Here is a 20,323-nt window from a genome sequence, read left to right as displayed (position 1 = left end):
GAGTAACTCATCATCATCCTATCATTTTAGTATTTTCACAATTCATTCAGGCTCTTTGCCCTTTCTCTGGTGGTCTGACTGTGTAGTTTCTGACTGTGGGCCCTCTGGGAAAAAGGCCAACAACTCCCTTGGTGATAACACAACACTTTTGCTGAGAAACTGGAGTAACTGGAGTATTCCCAGTTAAGTCCCTGCACATCTGGGCTCCTGAGGGTCTTCTCTCCCAGTGGGATAACTCTAAACCCCCCAGGGGGGCTACTCATTTACCTCCCCCACTTCTTTGTAAACTCATTAAGACGCCAATTGGAACAGTTTAGCCAGCAGCACCTCCTTCCTGAAGCCCTAGTTGTTTGGACAACCTGTGACCTCGAATCTTGTCAGCGGAGCTTCCAGACGAGGTGGACGCTCAGACAGGCGACAGTGTAAACAAAAGCATTTGGTTTCAAGAGGCTGTCAGCACGCAGACCAGCCGGTAAGCCCTTGTTTAGGCTTGGGATCACTGGCGGCAACTTTACCTTGCCCAATCATGACTTTGTGGCTCCTAAAACATCCTAAATACCCTGAACATTTGTTTTCCCTGATGTGACTTTACTCATCTGCCTCTAAGGTTTGTTAACAAAGACCTCTGCTGACAAGTTTGACCTATTTCACTCCACAGATGTAGAGCTTTTGGGAGTGTGGCGGTGTGGAAAAGTACGTGTTTGGTGGAAATAATTTCTCCGGTCTTCTCAGCTTCCAGCTGCAGGCGGTGTTCAGAGGCCTGTCATGTGCCGTTGGTTTTAGCGTCCTTTCCTGGGGCGAGTTAAGAGAAGCGAGAGGCTCACTGGAATTTCTGTTATTCTAGGCAATTTAGATAACCTGTGGGGGTGAGATGTTCAACACCCTAACACAAAACAGCAAATTGTTTCTGTTTGTCACCTTTTCCTTTAGATAGCTTTGAGTTTTGGTCACTTACTGGTTCGTCACATAATTCTTCTGTTATAATAAACACACTGTTTTCTCACTCCTGGGTTTAGAGATCAAATCAGAAGGTCATACTGAAGTTAAAACTAAAGCCTGCTCAGTTAAATCCTTCATCCTCAACTTTAAACCAAGGCTTATGTCCGTTTAGTGTATAACTGATTGTTTTTTCACCTTTTTCTGGCTTTGCAAGACTGAGAATTAATTAACTTTGATATTGAGTGTACTTTAGTGTGCAAAAGTCTTGAGTTCGCTAGTTCTCCAAGCTTCTTGAAGGACATTCAAAGCTCTTCTTTGGATGTTTCTGCCTTTTGTTCTGTTCTCTGTCAACATGATCCCACACTGCTTCAATAATGTTGAGGTCCAGGATCTGAGGAGGCTGATCCATGACTGATAGTGCTCCACTGTGTGTTTTTCTATACAGGTATGATTTTACTGCATTGGCAGTGTGTTTGGGAACATTGTCATGATGAAAAAAGAAGCTGTTACCAATCAGATGATTTCCAGATGGTATTAGATGGTAGATCAAAATCTGATGACACTGTTTCTGTGTTCATATTCCATCAATTTTGACAAGATATCCAACACCACAGACTGAAATGCAGCATCAACAATGACATAGACTCCACCGTGTTTAACAGTTGCCTGTAAACACTCACTGTTGAGCATTTGCAGTTTTTATAGATCCAACTAAAAAAATGGGAACAAACGATGTGTTTTTCTGAAAGGCTGCTAGTAACATAGTGCCTAAAGATACATTTTAAATCAGTTTCTTTTTTTTTTTAATTGTCTATTATGTGTAGATACAACGCTGGTTCATCACTTGAGGTGGGGCCTTTTTTATTCTTGAGTGATTCATAGGTCAGTGTGAAGTGGCGTAGGAAACAAAAAAAAGAGTAAAAGTTAAAAGTTTTCACCTAAAGTCTTGTGATTTTGTTTTGTCTACCTCTGCAATGTCTGTCTTTTACACAACTAAACAGCAGGACTCTGACACAGATAAAGACCTGATCTAATCATGTCCAGTTTTCATTTCCTTTAGCTCAAAGCAGATGGATTGAGAGGAAGGGGTTTAAGGTTTGAAAACACTGCTTTTTCCTGCAGAGGCAAGCTTCCAAGAGAACATCATCAACTTAAGGTTCTCATAACATACGCTCTCTGTAGCTTTTTGTTTAAGGCATATGAACAAATTGAAAATGCCAAAGCGCAGTCTTCTTTTCCATATTATTTTGTCGTCTTTACCCCTTTCACGAGTTCTCAGTTTGACATCTTTGTCGTTCTTGTTCTCAGCTCCAGAGTGTTACCCGGGAGGTCATCGGAGTTTGAGCAATCCTTATCGAAGTGTTGACTTTGACTCCACTGAAATCCAGAACACCGCCATCCAGGATCTGATCTGTGACCACTCGCTGTCACCAGGCTGGTACAGGTTCTGGATCAACAACAAGCCAGCAGAGATGCCGACCACCTGTGTTGAGGTAAAATGGTCAAAATGACAGGCAAGTTCTGTCACAGAGGTGTCTGTGCTCACATTCCTTCAAGTCTCTACACTGACTGCTTCCTTCACTGCCAAAAAGTACCATTAAATATCTATCATTCAAACAAGTGATATAATAGACACCTCCAGTACAGGTGCAGGGTATAATAACCACCTCTATAAAGGTAATGACTGTTTCTGTTTGCGGCCTCTTGCAGATGAACCGCTGTGGTACCCAGGCTCCGGTGTGGCTGTCACTGAAAGACACCTCACTGCCACGTCCTGGCGAGATCCGCCAGCTCTCTGCCTGTGCCACCTGGCAGTTCTTCCACGGAAGTTCCAAAGACTGCTGCCTTTTCCGTATCCCTGTCAAGGTGCGAAACTGTGGAGAGTTCATGGTTTACTACCTGCAGCCAACGCAGGGGTGCATGGGATACTGTGCAAAAGGTGAGCATTCATCTGCTTTATTTTTGCTGTAGAAGTTCAAAGTTTAATGAAAGTGTTGGAGCTGATGTAGATGGAAATATCAGCAAGACCTTAATAAAGGAAACCTGAGGTTGGATGGTTTGGCCAAGCCACTCTAAGGGATTCATTTGGATGAGAAAACGAAAACCTCACTGAATTAACTTTATTCTTAGATTACAGAGATGAATTATGGTATATGTTTTTAGCCTAATAGTAGAAAGATATTTGATGAATCTCATCTTTCAGTTGCTTCAGATTTGGGGCCCAGGCTATGCCCAGCAGGGGAGGTGGAAAACAACGGTCAATGCAAAGGTACAAGACTCTTAAAATATGTGTTCATCTCTGTATAAAGAAGGTCCCTGCATCCTCAATTTACTGTAAAAAATTAAAAAGAAAACCAATTATTGTGACTTCAGCAACTGCCCAAATCTGCTTTCAGAGGCCGTCCCGTCCCTGCCCTCCCGACCGGTGATCACTGCGGAGCTCATCGGCCACAGTGTCCACCTGAGGTGCTCCTTCGTCTCGCCACCATGGAGCCAGACGCTGGGCTTCCAGGTGGTTTGGGCCAGACACATCAGCCATAGCATGAAGACCGAGATCAGACAGGAAGCCACGCTGAAGCCCTTCTCTGTGGTGGAGATGGATGGCGTTCGCTTCAGGCTTGGAGAAACGGTAATTCCTGCCAGACTGTGTTGAAAGTTTTGGGGAGCACATGTGGTGGGTTTGACCTCCTCGAGTGGCCCATGATCATGCTGAACTGATTTTTTTTTTTTCATGAGTTCAGGCTCACAGAGAAAAAGCAGAGAAGCAACATGTGTCATATGCAGTCGAGAGAATGCAAGAAAAGGGTGGGGAAGTTAAATCAGTTGCAGTTTGGAAAAGCCTTGCTCCATATGTGCCCCATTTAAGCCGATCTCCATTCACATCTTCACAGTGAATTCTAGGAAGTTATTTTTACATGAACCGACGCACGTATATAAAATAAAGCTGTTTCTTATGTTGATATCTTGGCAACTCTTCATTCATGCAGTAGTGTAGCTGTTCTTGCACAACGATAAAGGAAGTGTTTGGGTTATATTAAATACAGACATTAAATCTGGATGTTTCTTGTGAGATACCATCTTGTCAGCTGTTTGGATGATGCCTTCTTGCAGACGAAGAGAAGTTTTGCACGTTATCATTTGCCTAAATCCCAAAATGTGTATTTTCTGGTTCCAGAGTTGTCCATGTGGCTTTCCTTTTTCAAAATTCTCGGGTACTTGGGTTTTGGGGCTGCCAAAGTTTTCCTTTGTTTGTTTTTTTATCCAGTTTCAGCAGAAAGATTGCATTATTAGGAGGCCCACAAAATGTGTTTATGCAGATGTTCCAAAAAGCAACGGGAAAAATAGCCCAACACTTAATTATCTTGAGAAGGGAAAAATGGCTTTGAAAAATATCACACAGAGGCAGACCTTACAGTATCATTGCACACCAACGCAGGGTACCCACTGGCTTGTCTGGCTTGTCTGCATCTTGTAATCTGGTCATTTCTTGGGGTTTGCGACATAGCCACCAGATAGGTGGGTCAAGATGTCCTCCTGGTCATTGTTTAAAAATGTAGATTTTTTTTAACAGGCAACAAAAAGCCAAATGAAAGTTTATGATTTCAAGATTGAATTAAGCAAATGCAAACCCTGTTTTGTCCTTCGCAGGTAGTGTTTGCTATTTTGCTACCAACACCTTCTCAACTGTGACTCCTCAGCAAAACTCTACAAAAAACAAAAAGTGTCCAGCACCAAGAACCATCTGCATTCAGGGCTTAGGAGAGAGCAGATTCACAGTAGCACGAAAATACCAGATACATTTTATGGTTTGTTGTAGTTCTGGGTTATTTTCAGAATGCTCCAAATTATTATTAATAATCAAATCAGAATGCCAGCAGCTTTATTTCTTTACCAGGTTGCCTTTAGGGCGATGGAAATAGTTTATTCAATAAACCTTAGCACGTGGATGTTCTTTGACGTCATCTTTGTGTCCTAGGAGGATCGAATTTAGCTTTGTTTTGAAAGCTGAGTATGCAAGACAATAATCAGAAGAACTGAAGATTTACCAGGAAGAATAATTGCTAATAGCACTAAAACCAGACAGCAGCAAAAGAATAAAGAAATCCGAAGATTGGTTAAAATGACAACTAAATATGAGTAGCTGTCGACAAGATTGCCTTCTTGCAGCTGAAGCTGACGCTGAGTAGCTGCACTCCTGCCCTGCACTGGAGTAAAAACTGTTATGATTGACCTTTGTCTTTCCAGGATGTCAACACGCTGCTGCACAGCCTCATTTCCATACAGCCAGATTGTGCAGGCTGCTGATAGCTTTCATTTCCTTGAGAAGTGATATGTTGCTAGGAAACACAAAGTTATTCGATTTTTCAGCGTGATACTATTTGACACCGAGGTGATGTCACTCCCAGTTTTTGTCATCTTGCAGCTGTGGACCACGTTGCTCCCATGTCTGGACACCGGGGTTATGTTAGTTTGGTCTAGCAGATGTTACGCAGGGCTGGGTTTGCTCATGGGGCTCGTCTTTAGCGTGTGTTGATATAGCAGCTGGGCAGGGTCAGAGGTCATCTTCATTTCTTTTAAACCATGAAAGAGAGTTAAATATTAGTGCTTTTGGAGCATTGGTTTGTTGTGTTATGAGCTATATCTGGAAACATTTTGATGAATCACCAATACAATGACAGTTGCATACTGCTGGTCTTTTTCATAACACAGTGTGAAAAGGTAATGCACTCTTCCACTCTCGTTTATCAACATCAGTTGACAGTTACATAGCTCAAGTTTGTTTGAGCAATCAAAATGTGAAAGGTGGTTTCAAACTCCAGTATACCTTCATCTTTTACTTCTCTTAGATCAGTGATTCACAGAAAGGGCTACAAGTACCCCAGTGTGTACTTCTGTAGCAGAGGTAGATTAGCTCAACTGATCTGAAAAAAGACAACAAGAAAAAAGTATATGAAGGACAAATGTGATGATGGGACTTGAACAGCAGAAACTGTAACTAAAAGAAAATAAATGCATACATGAGTTAAATGAAAACAATTATAAAGTGAAAATACGTTGGACTTGGTCACTAAAAGAATGCTAACAGCTGATATTGCTGGCTAAAAATATGAAACTAGTAAGTGTGTAAAAAAACTACAAGCAGTGGAAATCAGAACGGCGCATTTAGATTTTGAGCCAAACATGCACGATAAACAACTGAAAAACTAGCTAAAATGTATAAAATGTTAGACATTATTAGATAAACCGATTGCTGTAGATAACAGTAAAGAATTGGATAAATGATTTATTTAAACATCCAGATTTAGTGTTTCTCAGTTTTCAGATTCATAGTTTAACAAGCGATGTTTGCTGATGCTAACACAAAGCTAGCCAAGAAGCCAGACTGAGGTTAAAGTTTGAGTGAATGCCGACCTCTACGTAGACTCACTGTAGCCATCGCTTTAAAGTCTCTTTGAACTCGTTTTCATTTTTGTTTTTTTGTTGTCCATTATCAGTATCTAGCATGTTTAGGTTTAGAGACAGTCCAACCACTTTTGCTCATTGTTTGGTTATTTATCTATTTGATGCATGCGTTTATTTGTAGCTACAGTTTCTGCTGTTCATGTCCCATCATCATGCTTGTTCTTCAGTAGCCACTAAAGGTAGTGGATAAATGGTTCAAATAAGAAACCAATAGTTATGGATAAAGAGTTGAGATGGTTTCCTAACCATAAAGGGGTTTTGGGGTCTGGCTTTGTTGTTAAGTCGGATGAAAAAATGATTTAAAAGCAGCTGATTCAGACTTCATGCTTCAGCTGATATTTCCCCTGTAGTTCTCCTGCAGTGTGTCGACTTTCAGAGCCAACTCCAGCCACACAAGATCGACTTCAAAAGAAAGTGAGAGTTTCTACGCTGGGCTGAAGGTAAAGCCTCCTCTGACTGTTTTAAAACCCCAGTTTGGTTTCATTTCTCAGTGAGAACCTCATAGACTCTTATTCCTTTATCCTCAGTTCTCTCCAGATGTGCTCCACATAGCAGAGAACAGTAAGGAGCACGAGGTGACCGTCCACAGTACCGTCCCCATCCCCTGCTTCACCTCCAACATTGGCCACCAGTGTGGAGTCCCTCTGGCTCTGACTGTCAACGATCCAGGTCAGACCTGTGGGAAAACAGGAGATAGAGTCTGTGTCATCACCTTTATCTGCAAGGACATAATAAATCTACAGCTTGAGTATATTTAAGGTTAACCTGCAATTTAGTTAAGTACTGCCTGCAGCAACCACTACAGTTGGACAAATATTACCCCCATTTAAGCATTAATGTACCCGTTATTGGGTAATTAACAAAAATCACCAAACACAAATTAGAGCAGCTGAATTAACTACTGAGGCCACAGTCACGCATTAATAAAACAATCAAAACAATTTCAAGCATTTCTCATTTCCTCTGGGATCTTATTATTGTTATTCCCAGACCTTGTACATCATCGCATTGAAGCCGGCTAAGAAAGACATCATTACAGTTGTGCAGGCAGCTGTGTGCTGTCTGTTAACATTAATTTACTGCTGTGTTGACATCCACAGACAGCCTGGGCCATGAGGTCTCCAACGTGGTGCTGTCCGCCTGCCAGGTGCAGCTCCAGCCAAACACCTGCAGCGAAGGCAGCTGCGGTTGGGCAAAGTTTTTTGTCACTGCTGTGACTGATTTCACACGTGATGGGAACCGCATGAGCCTGATCGGTGCTTCACCTGGACCCTCTGCACCACGCCTTTGGAGAAGCTACGTCCCGACATCCCTCAAAGTGAGTGAGGTCATTTAGAACGACAGATTGTTCGTGTGGATAAAAACAGAATAAAATATGATTATATGAAGTTTTCAAGTCATTGCATTCTGTTTTTATTTACATTTTATGTGTACAAAGTTTTGGAAATGGGTTTGTTTGTGTGGTGAATACAGAGTCTGCTGGGATCTGAAGAGCTAGAAATTGCAGCTACAGTTGACCTACACAATATCCTTGAGGCAGATTGAGAGATGCTTGACGATTTTTCCACTTTTGAAATAAATTTCAAACCATTCGTGAGGATCTTGGAAGGAAACCCTGAGGAGGTTTGGATGCCTCAGCTGGAATCTGAGGCATGCAAGTTAAATGTGGCATGTGGAGCAACCTTAAGAGGACTTTCTTTTTTGGAAAAACTGTCACACAAAGGCTCTCCTCTGGCCCTTGAGGAGCTTTTAATAAGATCTATAGGGTCACTAGTGGGTAAAAGCTGGGTTTGTGGCACCATGGACGCTTTGTGCTAGGGTCCTACAATAAACACAGTCCTTAAATGGGTTCCTGGACTTATTCAGGATAAATAGAGGGTCTTCAAGTGGCATTTCAATGCATTCCATTATGCCTAACAGGAAGAGAGGACCAGCTTCTAAAGCTAAATGTCGAATGAAAGTATTACTTTAATTAAAGAGAAGTACTACAATGGCTCCAAATAGCAGGTTTTTCCATCATACTGTTTACACATACACACAATTATACAGTTCTTTTTAACACTGAAGGAGAGGTTGTGGTTCAGGACCAAACATGCACTTGTTTGATGGTTTGACATAATACTTAAAGAGCGCCTCTCTAAGCGGTCATTAGTTGTGTCCATACAAGCGGTGACATTATGTAAGATGTGATGTCAGCCCTCCAGACACTCTGTCTCTGAGGAGCTTTTTCATCTGTGTTCAGTGAAAACATCAAAGCCTAAGACCACAGGGTCAGAGGGTATAGCCCCCTTAATCTTTCTTCTGGTGACCTCTACCTCCCACCCCCAGGTCACGGTCCAGGATATTCCCACTTCCACGTGCTACTCTTTGACTGACCCGCATATCATTACACTAGATGGCAGGTAACTTACCTCCAGCTTTTGTTAAATGAATCCATTTATAGGGCAGTTAGTGCAACAGTTAAAGTCTTCAAATTCTTATTAAAAAATCTGCATTTCCTTTTCAGGCATTACGAGAACCACCAGACTGGCACATTTGTCCTTTACCAGAGCCTCTCCAGGGAATTCGAAGTCCATTCTCGCCAGTGGGACTGCAGCAGTCGACACTACTCCGTTGCATGTAACTGCGGCGTTGTAGTGCGAGAGGGGAACGAGCTTGCCATCTTTGACATGTGCAATGGGCAACCGCAGGAAACGAGGCCACAGCTTGATCTTAAGAACCTCGGTGACAGTGAGGGGAGTCGGGTCAGGGTGCTGGAGTCCCACCAAGGGAAGAAGGTCACCGTAGGTATCTGGACATTTGGAAACTGGTGTCTAGTTATTTGGCTAAATTCATGGTAAAATCATGCAAGAATGATCTGTCCTTCATTCAGATCTGTCATATAAGTTGAATTTTTAATGCATGAGGAGACTATGTTAACTAGCTGTTGGATGTGACTCTCCTCTTGTAGTTGATCTTTCCTTCCGGGGCCTTTGTTAGGGCTGATGTTGGTGATTGGGGGATGAGCCTGTCTGTCCGGGCACCCAGCGTGGACTATGGAAACACTCAAGGCCTCTGTGGCACCTTCGACCGGAACGGCAACAATGACTTCCAGGCCTCCGATGGTGGGTTCTATGGCCCTGATGACTTGCACAGCTTCATAGAAACCTGGAGGTCAGTCTGGGACACAGTGTAGATTTCTAATTTTCAGAATTCTAATCTTTCCTTATTGCCACCATAATTCAGCTGAAGTCTCCACAACATTATTTGTTTTCCTTTACTTTGTGTGTGTTAGGATAGCTCCTGGTGAGAGTTTATTTGACAAAACACCTCCTGGTATGACACAGGACCTCAGGAGGCCTTTCTGTCGGTGCCAAACAGGATCCAGCACTTCTCAAGAAGCTGGAAGGGGGATGAGAAACTTGTACAATCCCTCTGCTCACTCAGACTGCATAGCATATGATAATGTGGATTACACATCTGTGTTCCCCTCAATGGACACAACAGTCGAATACATCAAGAGCCTGGAAAAAGAGGAAAGCATTCTGGATATATCTGCCTTCAGCAGTCACCCTGTCGAGAGGCGGCACCTCTGGTTTCACGGCAAGAATAATCAGAACAGTGACAGGGATCCTGAACTGGACGATGAGTTCAGAAAGGATCTTCTGCTTTCTGTTGACAGGCCAAAGAGACAGGCGTCATTCCAGCCTGTGTTAATGGCACAGAGCCTAAGCCAGGCTGATCTGGAAAGCTACGCCTACTTTTTCCCAGAGGATCACCAGGTGGAAGCTCGACCAGAGGTGCAACCCCAGTGGCCCACCCCAAGTGGTCTCACCTCAGCCAAAGCCCTTGAAGTATGCCAACTGGCTTTGGTCAACTCCACTGTTGGAGCAGTGTGCCGGGAGCTGCTAGGACGCCGCCTTGGTGAGGCAGTGGATCTCTGCATGCTAGACCTACAGCTTAAAGATGACCTGGGATGGGAAGAGGCGCTGTTGCCATACCTGGAGAATGAATGTGAGAGAAAGCTGCTGGAAAATTTGACCCACAGAGCCTTGGAGGTGGCCAGTACACCGGGAACGCATGGGGAAGTGATTACTGCGCTGCGATGCCCCAATTTCTGCAATGGAAATGGAGAGTGTACAGAGTGGGGCTGCCAGTGTTTTCCCAACTACAGCTTCCATGACTGCAGCCTGGCTGTCAGTGAGTATCAGGAACAGTTATACATATACCAAACATACAACTACAGAGTAAAGTAGATTAAAAGTCACACTGATACTAATCTCTTAAAACTTGAAATCAGTTATATCAAGTCAAAAAAAACTTGCCTTTGAGCAGTCTCTCTTCTAATAGGCCAACCGGTTGAGATAACCGATTTGGAGAACAGTGGCCTCTGTGATATTCGAGTTTTCGATTGTCGCAGCATTCGGGTCTTTGGCCTCGGTTTCATTGACTCTCCTGACCTAAGCTGCTATGCCACTAGACTGAAGGTGAGATGAGGCTAAGGCTAAAATCAATTAAGAGAGTTCAAGTGCTGTTTTGTTCACCTTTCCTTTGAATTCCTTCTGCAGTACATAAACAAAGCGTGGGTTCCAGGGGAAAAACAGCGAACAAAAGCCACCTTCCTCAGCTCCAAGGTTTTAGACTGTGCTGTACCATCTCTGAGCACTGCTGCCATCAATACAGAAGACTTCATGATGGATGACAAACCATACGCACGCTGGGAGATTAAGGCAAGGCTCATTCTCATTTTAACTTGGAATTAAAATCTCTTTTGTTAGGTGTGGACTGCTTTGTCTAAAGGTCTTTGCATTATCACCTTCCTCTTTTTCTGTACTAGGTCAGCAATGACGGCTCTCAGTACAGCCAGGCAAAGACACTGACAATCTACGATGGTATTTGTCAGGTCTGTGAGGCCTCGCGCTCTGGACTCTGTAAGTTAAAGGTAACTCGCATGCAAGACGGAGCAATGTTTTTGTTCTTGGGAAGCTAATAAAAATAACACTTTTCATTAAGATGGATAACATCATAATGAAAAGTATTATTTTTATTATTATTCATTATTAAAATTGGCATCATTTGTTTGCCATCTTTATTTTTTGTTTGTAAAGCACTCATAAAAGGGTAGGGAAGTCGAAAAAATGCCAAAATATGGATGTTTGTCCATCTGGAGCCCTTAATTTGAGAAATCCCATTTGCTACTTTTCACAATGTTAAAATTCTTTATTTGCCCTGATGTCGATCATAGGAAACAGCTTTATTGTAAAGTTTCAGTCACTATGTACATTTCAGAAGTTTTAATCTTGGTTTAATGCTTTTCTACGGTGGCCCCTAGAGACAAAGCACATACAAATTCCAAAGCACATACAAGCTCCGAAGCACGTGCAAGCTTTTGTTACCTAGTGGCTACACAAGCCAGGAAGTACCAACGACCGGATTTGGTGTGTGGTAGTAACAGGTAAATGAACTTTTTTTTTTAATTATATGAGTGTGGTTTTTCCATCCTTGCAGGTGTTTTCCGCCGGTATCCAACTCGTGTTTGCAACAAACTTGCCGGGTTTTTTTGCAAATCGAGCTCAACACTGCCCCTAGCGTCCTGGAGCACTTCCGTTGTGTTTTGGAGTTTGTACATGCTTTGTCTCTAGGGGCCACCGTACTTTTATTGTAATTGAGTTACATTTATTATTTAAAAACTTCTTGTTATTATCTTGTTATTGTTATCTTGTTATTGCAAATGGCCAATAGGGTTATATGTTACCCATTGACCAAGTGGTCCTATGACAATTCTGGGTGGACAGTGCTTGCAGGTCAGTAGATCACCCTTTGAAAGCACCATATACATCTTGGCAACCAGTTTTATGCTAGCAACTGCCAGTAATCACTCGTTAACTGGTCGAGGAATTTGTACTTTTCCTTAGCAACCAGTGGTTGGCAAATCATTGCTAACTAGTCCTTAGGCCTGTGTGATGGAAGCTTTAGACTTGAAACCAACAGTTAAGATCATAAACTCATCATAAAATGTTTACTGTGGTCATGGGTGGATGGATGGGTCAAGTGAGACGCATGATGATTTTTCTCTTTTGTTTACGAAGCTTTCACAATGGTTTAACTTCTTTTTAAAAACCAAAATGTATACCCTTGTTTCGTTTACAGTTTATAAATAAGACTAACCATAGTGTGCAAGTATCCACAAAATCATAATTGCTAAAATAAACTTTGTTCCGAGCCATCAGCTGAAGAACGGCAAAACACTCTTGTACTAGAAGGGCACAGGGACGTTGTTAGGCACTGGAGGAGACAATAGGCCCATAAATTAGGCTGTGAGACAGCCTGCTCTGTTTTTGCTGGTCTGTTCTTATTCACATGGTCTCAACAGGTGACATGTTATGAAAACCTGGACACTCCAACGTTTGTTCGTGCTAGTAGGGGATGCTGATTGAGGATGCAGATGTGATTCAGTGGGTGTTTAGTGGAAAAGTGTGATGAGGCATTTTACATGCTGTTGGGGGGGGGCGAGACGGTCTGCTGCTTGGACGACTACAGCAGCAGCAGCAGCAGTTGGCTATTTTAAATCTCTACATTCAGTGTAAAAGAGGTACGTGAGGGGTCCTGTTGTTCCTGGAACTGTGTTTTATGGGAGACAGACAAACAGCCCAGAGCAAAAACACACAAACAGCTGTAGACAAACAGTATGTAGACATGTGGCTGCCAAGACTGAGCTAAACTGAATTAACTTCAGTAGAGATGTGTGTTTAGAGCTGATTTCCTGTTCATCACTAAACAAAACACCTGAAAAAATGTGTTTTAAAATGTGAAAACATGCTAATATTGAAAAAAAAAAAGTGAGTCCACAAGCAGATCTGTTTTGCTTCTCTTTGTTTGTCAGGAGCGGACATGCAACATCGATGGGATGTGTTTTGCAGCAGGAGACTCCAATCCCAGCAGTCCTTGCCTCCTCTGTGACCCAGACACCTCCAAATTCACCTGGTCTGTGAACCAAGGTACACACAACTCGAAGTGGATCTCACCGTCTGAAAGGAGAACAACCTTTTCTACCTAAACAAACTCAGAACCATCATTAAATTCTCCCTGTGTACTTGGTTTTCTATCTGCCTTCCAGTCCACTCGAGATGAACAACATCAGGGAAAAAAGGCATTTATCTCACCGTGTCAGTGCAGTGGTAGCCATCCAACTGTGGTCCTGTTTGTCTCCATTAGCAGATCAAAGGAGAAGAGGTTTAGGTTTCCCAGCATGCCCTGACCTGCCACTTAACCACTCTCAGAGTGGGAGTAAATCACATGGTTGGTTTCCACAGCAGCACAGACAGGCAAGATTCATGCAAAAAGCAAAGGGACGCTGGAATAAATGACCAGCGTAACAATTAGTCTTACTTTAAGAATTAAAACGTAGAAATGGATTTTATTTTCTCAGTTTTCACTTCTCACAACTCAACTACAAAGTAGAAAACAGAGGAATAAATGCACAAGAATAAAACACAATATACAGATGAACTTGAATGCATCAATAAAAATTAAGCTGTATATTCATCTTATATAATAAATATACAGTTATGATTAGGGATGGGTATCGTTTAGGTTTTATCCGATACCGGTGCCAAACCGGTACTTTTGAAACGGTGCCGGTGCTCAAACGGTGCTCAAACCGGTGCTTAAAGAATGGAGAACACAAAATTGGTCCAAAAACCTCTCATGTTCAGCTGTTTTTTTGTAAAAAGATAACAATGTTAGCCTTTTCTGCAGCTATGGGTCATATATGGTATCACTCTTGGCTGGAAGCAGCACTTAAACAATGGAAAAAACACAAACTTTGTCCAAAAACCTCTCATGTTTAACTGTTTTCCACTTTTTCTTTGGTCATTTTAGCCTTTTTGGCCAGGGTGAAGGGAGTATCTGCCATCAAACAAGAAGACAGCCGCATGTAGCTATGATGATGTTTGCTAGTTCACCTTACATGCATTAATGTAATAACGTGGTTAGCCTACTCAACGTAAATTACACTGGAACAACATTAAGCTACACACGCAGAGAAGAACGGCTGCTGCTGCCATCATCATCCGTCATCATTTCTGCTACACTGGCAGGGCTAGGGGCCAGGACTCTCCTCTTCGGGTTTTTGGGGGATGTTGCTAACTCCGGGTCCGATAACCGGCACCACACCCGCAGTAGATGTGCACGGTGTGAGGTCTGCAGCAAGCTATCAAATACGGCGCATTTCTCGGCTTTTAAAAAAACCGCTCTGCGTCGCCAGGTGTTTCATCAGATTCGAGGTGTTACCTCCTTTGCACAGTATCACAGTATCACCTTAAAGCACTTGTTGCAGGCTGCTGAGTTTGCATATTTTGCTGTGAAGTACAGCCAGACTTTGACCGCTTCCTCTTGGGCGTTTTTAATCTGTAGCTCTGCTCTAAAAGAACGTACGTACCTGGCCCCGCCTACTATCCTCGGAAACGTAAAATGATTGGCTAGAATCTAAAGTGTATCACAGCTCAGGAAAAAAAAGCACCGAAATAAAGCACCGAAATGTGCGCTGCTTTTCGGTCTGGTTACTACCGTTTATGTCAGAACCGGTGCCATCATGGCACCGGATACCGGTACCCATCCCTAGTTATGATTCATACTGACGCTGCTGTCCACCAATATCGGTTTACACTTTAGTACAAAATAAAATGAAAATCCTCTTTTAGGAAGGCAGGAAACACATAAACATGTATGTACATACAGTATATGAGGCAAAAACAGAGTTTGTACAATTCTAACGAGCTTGAAAGTCAATATTTGGTGTGACCACCTTTATTCTTCAGCACAGTCTGAACTCTCTTAAGCAGCTTTCTTGTGATTTCTTTAAGTAGTCTTCGGGAATAGTTCTCCAGGCTTCTTGAAGGACATTCAAAGCTCTTCTTTGGATGTTTCTGCCTTTTGTTCTGTTCTCTGTCCACATGATCCCACACTGCTTCAATAATGTTGAGGTCCGGGCTCAGGGAGGCCGATCCATGACTGATAGTGCTCCACTGTGTGTTTTTCTATCCAGGTATTTATTGCATTGGCAGTGTGTTTGGGATCATTGTCGTGATGAAAAATGAAGCTACTGTCTATCAGATGCTTTCCAGATAGTATTGCATAGTGGCTCAAAATCTGATGGTACTTTTCTGTGTTCATAATTGATCAATTTTGAGAAGTTTTCCAACACCACTGACTGAAATGGAGCCCAAACCATGACAGAGCCTCCACCATGTTTTACAGATGGCTGTAGTCACTCCCTGTTGTAGCTCTCTGCTGACCTCCTCTGTACATACTAGAGATGGACCGATCCGATGTTACGTATCGGTATCGATCCGATACTGACGTAAATTACTGGATCGGATATCGGAGAGAAATAAATAAATGTAATCCGATCCATTAAATATCAAAAAAACACCTCACAAAACTTGCGACACGGCGTAACTCGGCTCATAACCGTAGCATGTTGGAGCAGTGTGCTCACGTGATAGAGCGGCTGTGTGTATTTGAAGCCTGCTACCAAACCAGCATTTCATCTCTGAGGAAGTGATCCCAGAGAGAAGTAAAGCAAGTGTGTAAGTTCATCTCTGAATGTTTGTAAAGCATTCCTGCGTTAAGCTTAACAACCAGTACCTGGAGCGACTGCCTCTTCTTACTGCTACTTCAATCGTGAAACTGCTTAATGATCAGCTGATCGGCTTTTCTGTCGCGACTCCGTCTCTCTTCTTTGTTTTTGGCCCACTTCGCGCCAGAAAGAGGAAACCAGCGGCTGAACAACAGCAGCACATTTAAGCATGATAAGCTGTTGCTAGAATTTATTTAATATTACTTTCTACACCAGGATCCTTTTCTACATAGCTGACGGCTGGTAACTGTGCAGGGGCGGATCTAGCAAAGTTTAGCCAGGGGGGCCGATAGGGCATTAACAGGGAAAAGGGGGGCACAAAGACATACTTTTTTTTCTTATTCTCATTTAAAATGTCTAGCTTTTAATCAATAATTATCTGAATCTTACACCCAAAGTCCATTACTGTATATAGTAACTGTTAAGTCTAATATAAATAGTTGCCCTGTGAAGTTATTCTCTAAGCTAAGTTGTACACAAGTACAGGATGTCATTTGAGAGTTGTTTTTTTTACCCTAGTAAGCTATATTACTTTTTCCTTTGGGAAGGTACCATCTGTGCAGTCTGCAGTTCTGTCGAAGAAAGATGTTGAATCTATTTAATTATTCTTCAAAAATAATTCATTTCTGTGCATTTTTTTTCACACTGCATCAAATTAAAGTTGATTACGTCGATTAAGCATCATGAGGTGGGGGGTGGTTCCCTTTTTTTTTTTTTTTTTTTTGCTGGGAGTTTTAGAACCCTATTAGTTAGGTTGCTTAAGATTTCTGCTAAGTACTCTTTAAAATACCAGAATAGGAAGGATTGAGTAGGTTTAAGTTTATTAGATTGATCAATATTGCTGAACTATGAAATATTTTGGGTGCAGTGTATTTTTTACATATAGGTATAACAGAATAGCGTTAGTGTTGTTGTTTATTTAAACTTGAGTATGAACTTATACAAAATGCAGCAAGATATTAAAAAAACAAGTTTTATTGATTAAAAAACACACTATATCGGATTCATATCAGTATCGGCAGATATCCAAATTTACGATATCGGTATCGGTATCGGACATAAAAAAGTGGTATCATGCCATCTCTAGTACATACTGACAATGATTTGAACCAAGAAAGTCAAATCTGGATCTGTCACTCCATCAGACCTGTTGCCACTGATTTTCAGTCTAGCTCTTGTTTAATGTGGCATACCTCAGCCAAAACATTACTGGGAAATAAAGCTGAAAAGAAAAGAAAAGCTCAAGTCCAGAGGTGGACATGCGTGCTTACAATGATTGTTCCAGAACAAGCCTGGAGGTGTGTTTTTGCCAAACCAGGGTTCCCTGTAAAGAGCTTATTTCAGCACAGGAAGCTCCTGTCATCAAACGCTTGTAGTAGGAAGACAGTAAATAGTACGGTGGGAATAAGAGGTGGGATGAAGTGCATCTCAGTCTGTTTTTGTCTGCATTATCAGTCAACAAGCCTCCGACCTTCCACCGGCCTCAAAGCGACTTGCAGACATTCTCCAGCGAGAACTTCGTCTTCCAGTTTACCGCATCGGACCCCGAGGGCTCGGCGCTTCTCTTCCAGCTGGAAGAGGGACCAGAAGGTGCTATCCTCTCCCCTGCTGGCCTCCTTATCTGGAGGGTCCCATCAGTTCCAGAGAAGGAGGGGCTCCGGACGAGCAGCTCTGTCCGCTTTACGCTGTCTGACGAGTGTAACGCCCAGAGCACCTTCACTGTGGAGGTAGAGTGGGGATAAGCTGCTAAGCAGTAGTCTGCTGATGTAAATGTGATACACTGATGTTAGATATTAATAAAATCCAGACATTCCTCAGCAGTGTCTGTGTTTCCCATCTGCAACACAGATTGTCGTGGTGCCGTGTGGCTGCCAGAATGGAGGCTCATGTGTGACGGATATTAACTTTCCCGCCGGCAGTGGGAAGTACCTGTGTGTGTGTCCTGAGGGTACTCAGGGCGAACTCTGCGCCGACGACATAGACGAATGTCTGTCGGCTCCATGCTTGGGCAGCAAGTGCATCGACGTGGCCGGTGGGTACAGGTGCGAGTGTCCTGCAGGGCTGCGAGGTAAGAATGATTAAAAACCTAAAGATTTTTAATCAAAAATGAACAAAATAAAAGCCCTTGATGTTTAAGGCTGTTTTGTTTAGACACACTGGGCTGTTCTGACATCACATGTTTGCAGTCGCGGAGGATTAATCCCAGTGATGGTTTTTGATTACAGAATCAACATCCTCTGTGTGTGTTTTTGGCAGGTTTAACGTGTCTGGAGGATATCAATGAATGTGAAAGGAAGCCCTGTTTTCCGGGAGTGCAGTGCTTCAACAGCTTTGGCTCTTATGGCTGCGGCCCCTGCCCCAAAGGAATGGTGGGAAATGGGACTTCGTGCACTGGTAAGTATGGGCTTACTGCATCACTACCCATAGGCAGTTTATAAAAAATGGAGCTCCACTAAGAGACACTCATTCGTGAGCCTCTGCTCCTCCACATTTAAAGGAGCCATTGAGGTGGATGCCTCCTGCATGCCTGCTAATTGAGGTTTTCCCAGCATGTCCAAATGGGAGTGGACCCCTAGGCAGACCTGATGAGATTATGTCTTTCAGCCGTCTTGGGAATATATCTGCTTCTGCCCCCCATAAGAGAGAGGAGGTGGCTGTTGAGAGGGAGGTCTGGGCATGCCTGCTTAAACTGCTGCCCCCGTCACCAGAATAAGTGACAGAAAATGTAGCTTCTAGGTCTGGAAATATTAAGGCAGTGTGGAAGTTCTTTAATTGTGCATTATTTATAATACCCAGCAGGGGGTGACCCCTCTGGTTTCAAGAAGAAGCCAGATTGTATAGAAGTCTATGGCTAACTGACCCTAATGCAAACCAACTCTTCCATGATGAGTGGTCAGATAACCAGACTGAACCAGAAGCTTGGTTAAGGCTACCAAACGCATCTGGTCGAGGTGCAACTTGCTAAATGACATAAGGGACCCGACAAAATATTAGTGGGAGTGTTTGTCTGTATTTTAGCCTGTATGTACACTTTTGGCCCAGTGTGGATTAGAGAAAATCCAACATAACTTCAAACGTGTGCGCCCAGTTCTTGTTTTTTTGAAGTCATTAACTGTACAGTGCTGTACAGCATTGTCCCATTGCATGCTGTGCAACCATTCCACTCCGGAAAAAGAACAGTTCAAAGAAATCATTAAAAGCCCAAAATTGCCGTGACATTTGTGCCCATGATGAGTGGATGTAAACTTCTGACCACAATAGTATATGTCTTGAGCAGAAACTGACAGGAAGCTAGGCGTGATTAAGTAACGTCAGGTGGCGTCACGGCGCCCATGCGAGACCACTTATTTTCCTATAGTTAATCCTGCTTTCCAAAACAGCCCTGAGTTTATCAGACACTGCTGTTGTCTGAGAGGGTGTAGCCCCTCTGTACAGTTTACAGCCTCACATAATAAAAAAATAGTCAATTTCTCTATTCATTTCCCAGCAGCATTTATCATATGTTCATCTGTTTGTTGCTGTGATATTGGTTCGAGCATTCCAGCAAACTTGTAGCTAATTTTGTTGTTGTTCCAACTACATTTAAATTAAAGCAGCTATCCAAAAAAAGAGTGAATTCGTTCATTGGAGCCGTGTGTCCCGGAGGAGCACTCAGCAGTGAATGGAAACCAGATGGCTTATAGTGCTGCCTTGTACTGTGACCGCTCACGTTGTTTTGGAAAGACTTTTGGCTTCCACCAAAACTCAGTAATTATATAAAAATACATGCATAATATGGTAACTTCTGCTGTTGCAAACCTGCAGCTTTATTTGTTTCCTTTATATTGTTGCAATCTGTGCCAGTCGGTGGGAAATGCCTCGATGTTGAAGCACACTTTGTTTTAGGTCAAAGAGGGTGTTCCCAAAATTTTCAAGGCTAATGGCTAATCAGTTATTATTTTTCAGGCATGCAGAGATCTGTCTTTTTTCTCCAACATTCAAGGAACATAACCGTGTCTTTAGGCAGCTATGGTGACGTGACGAAGAAACGCTATCTCAATTAAGATACTTGTCACAATACAAATCCTGCCATAAACCTGCATTCTATTTAATGAGCAGTAGTGGGCGATTCTTTCGGTTACAATGAGACTTCTGGGTGGAAAGAAGCCTAATGTAAAATGGCCCTCTGCTTTGACCTCAGATCCTGATGATTTTATGGTGCCGACCTCTGGTTGTGACTTCATCTTTTATTTTGAAGTCATAAGGCGTTAGCCAATGAGTGTGCAGTTTCACAGTCAGTGTTAATTAACAGACCACTAAAAT

At 42.7% G+C, this 20,323-nt stretch overlaps 1 protein-coding gene across 2 annotated transcripts in view; it reads left to right on the top strand.

The window, feature by feature from the left end:
* The window catches only part of si:ch211-246m6.5 (von Willebrand factor D and EGF domain-containing protein), a 46,235-nt gene that overhangs the window by 2,711 nt on the left and 23,201 nt on the right, over nt 1–20,323 (top strand). For both annotated transcript variants that reach the window (XM_040051529.1, XM_040051528.1), the window contains exons 2-19: nt 2,248–2,432; nt 2,650–2,878; nt 3,143–3,208; nt 3,336–3,568; nt 6,753–6,842; nt 6,930–7,071; nt 7,503–7,720; nt 8,731–8,804; nt 8,909–9,185; nt 9,353–9,555; nt 9,677–10,581; nt 10,732–10,868; nt 10,950–11,111; nt 11,219–11,323; nt 13,265–13,379; nt 17,477–17,748; nt 17,870–18,089; nt 18,278–18,415. In XM_040051529.1, coding sequence (XP_039907463.1) covers nt 2,248–2,432; nt 2,650–2,878; nt 3,143–3,208; nt 3,336–3,568; nt 6,753–6,842; nt 6,930–7,071; nt 7,503–7,720; nt 8,731–8,804; nt 8,909–9,185; nt 9,353–9,555; nt 9,677–10,581; nt 10,732–10,868; nt 10,950–11,111; nt 11,219–11,323; nt 13,265–13,379; nt 17,477–17,748; nt 17,870–18,089; nt 18,278–18,415 — 3,771 coding nt within the window. The remainder of the gene's footprint in view (nt 1–2,247; nt 2,433–2,649; nt 2,879–3,142; nt 3,209–3,335; nt 3,569–6,752; nt 6,843–6,929; nt 7,072–7,502; nt 7,721–8,730; nt 8,805–8,908; nt 9,186–9,352; nt 9,556–9,676; nt 10,582–10,731; nt 10,869–10,949; nt 11,112–11,218; nt 11,324–13,264; nt 13,380–17,476; nt 17,749–17,869; nt 18,090–18,277; nt 18,416–20,323) is intronic.

The sequence above is a fragment of the Simochromis diagramma genome, unplaced genomic scaffold, assembly GCF_900408965.1.
Source record: "Simochromis diagramma unplaced genomic scaffold, fSimDia1.1 OVJJ01000107.1, whole genome shotgun sequence".
In the NCBI taxonomy this organism is placed as follows: domain Eukaryota; kingdom Metazoa; phylum Chordata; class Actinopteri; order Cichliformes; family Cichlidae; genus Simochromis; species Simochromis diagramma.
This window is presented reverse-complemented; position numbering and strand designations above follow the sequence as displayed.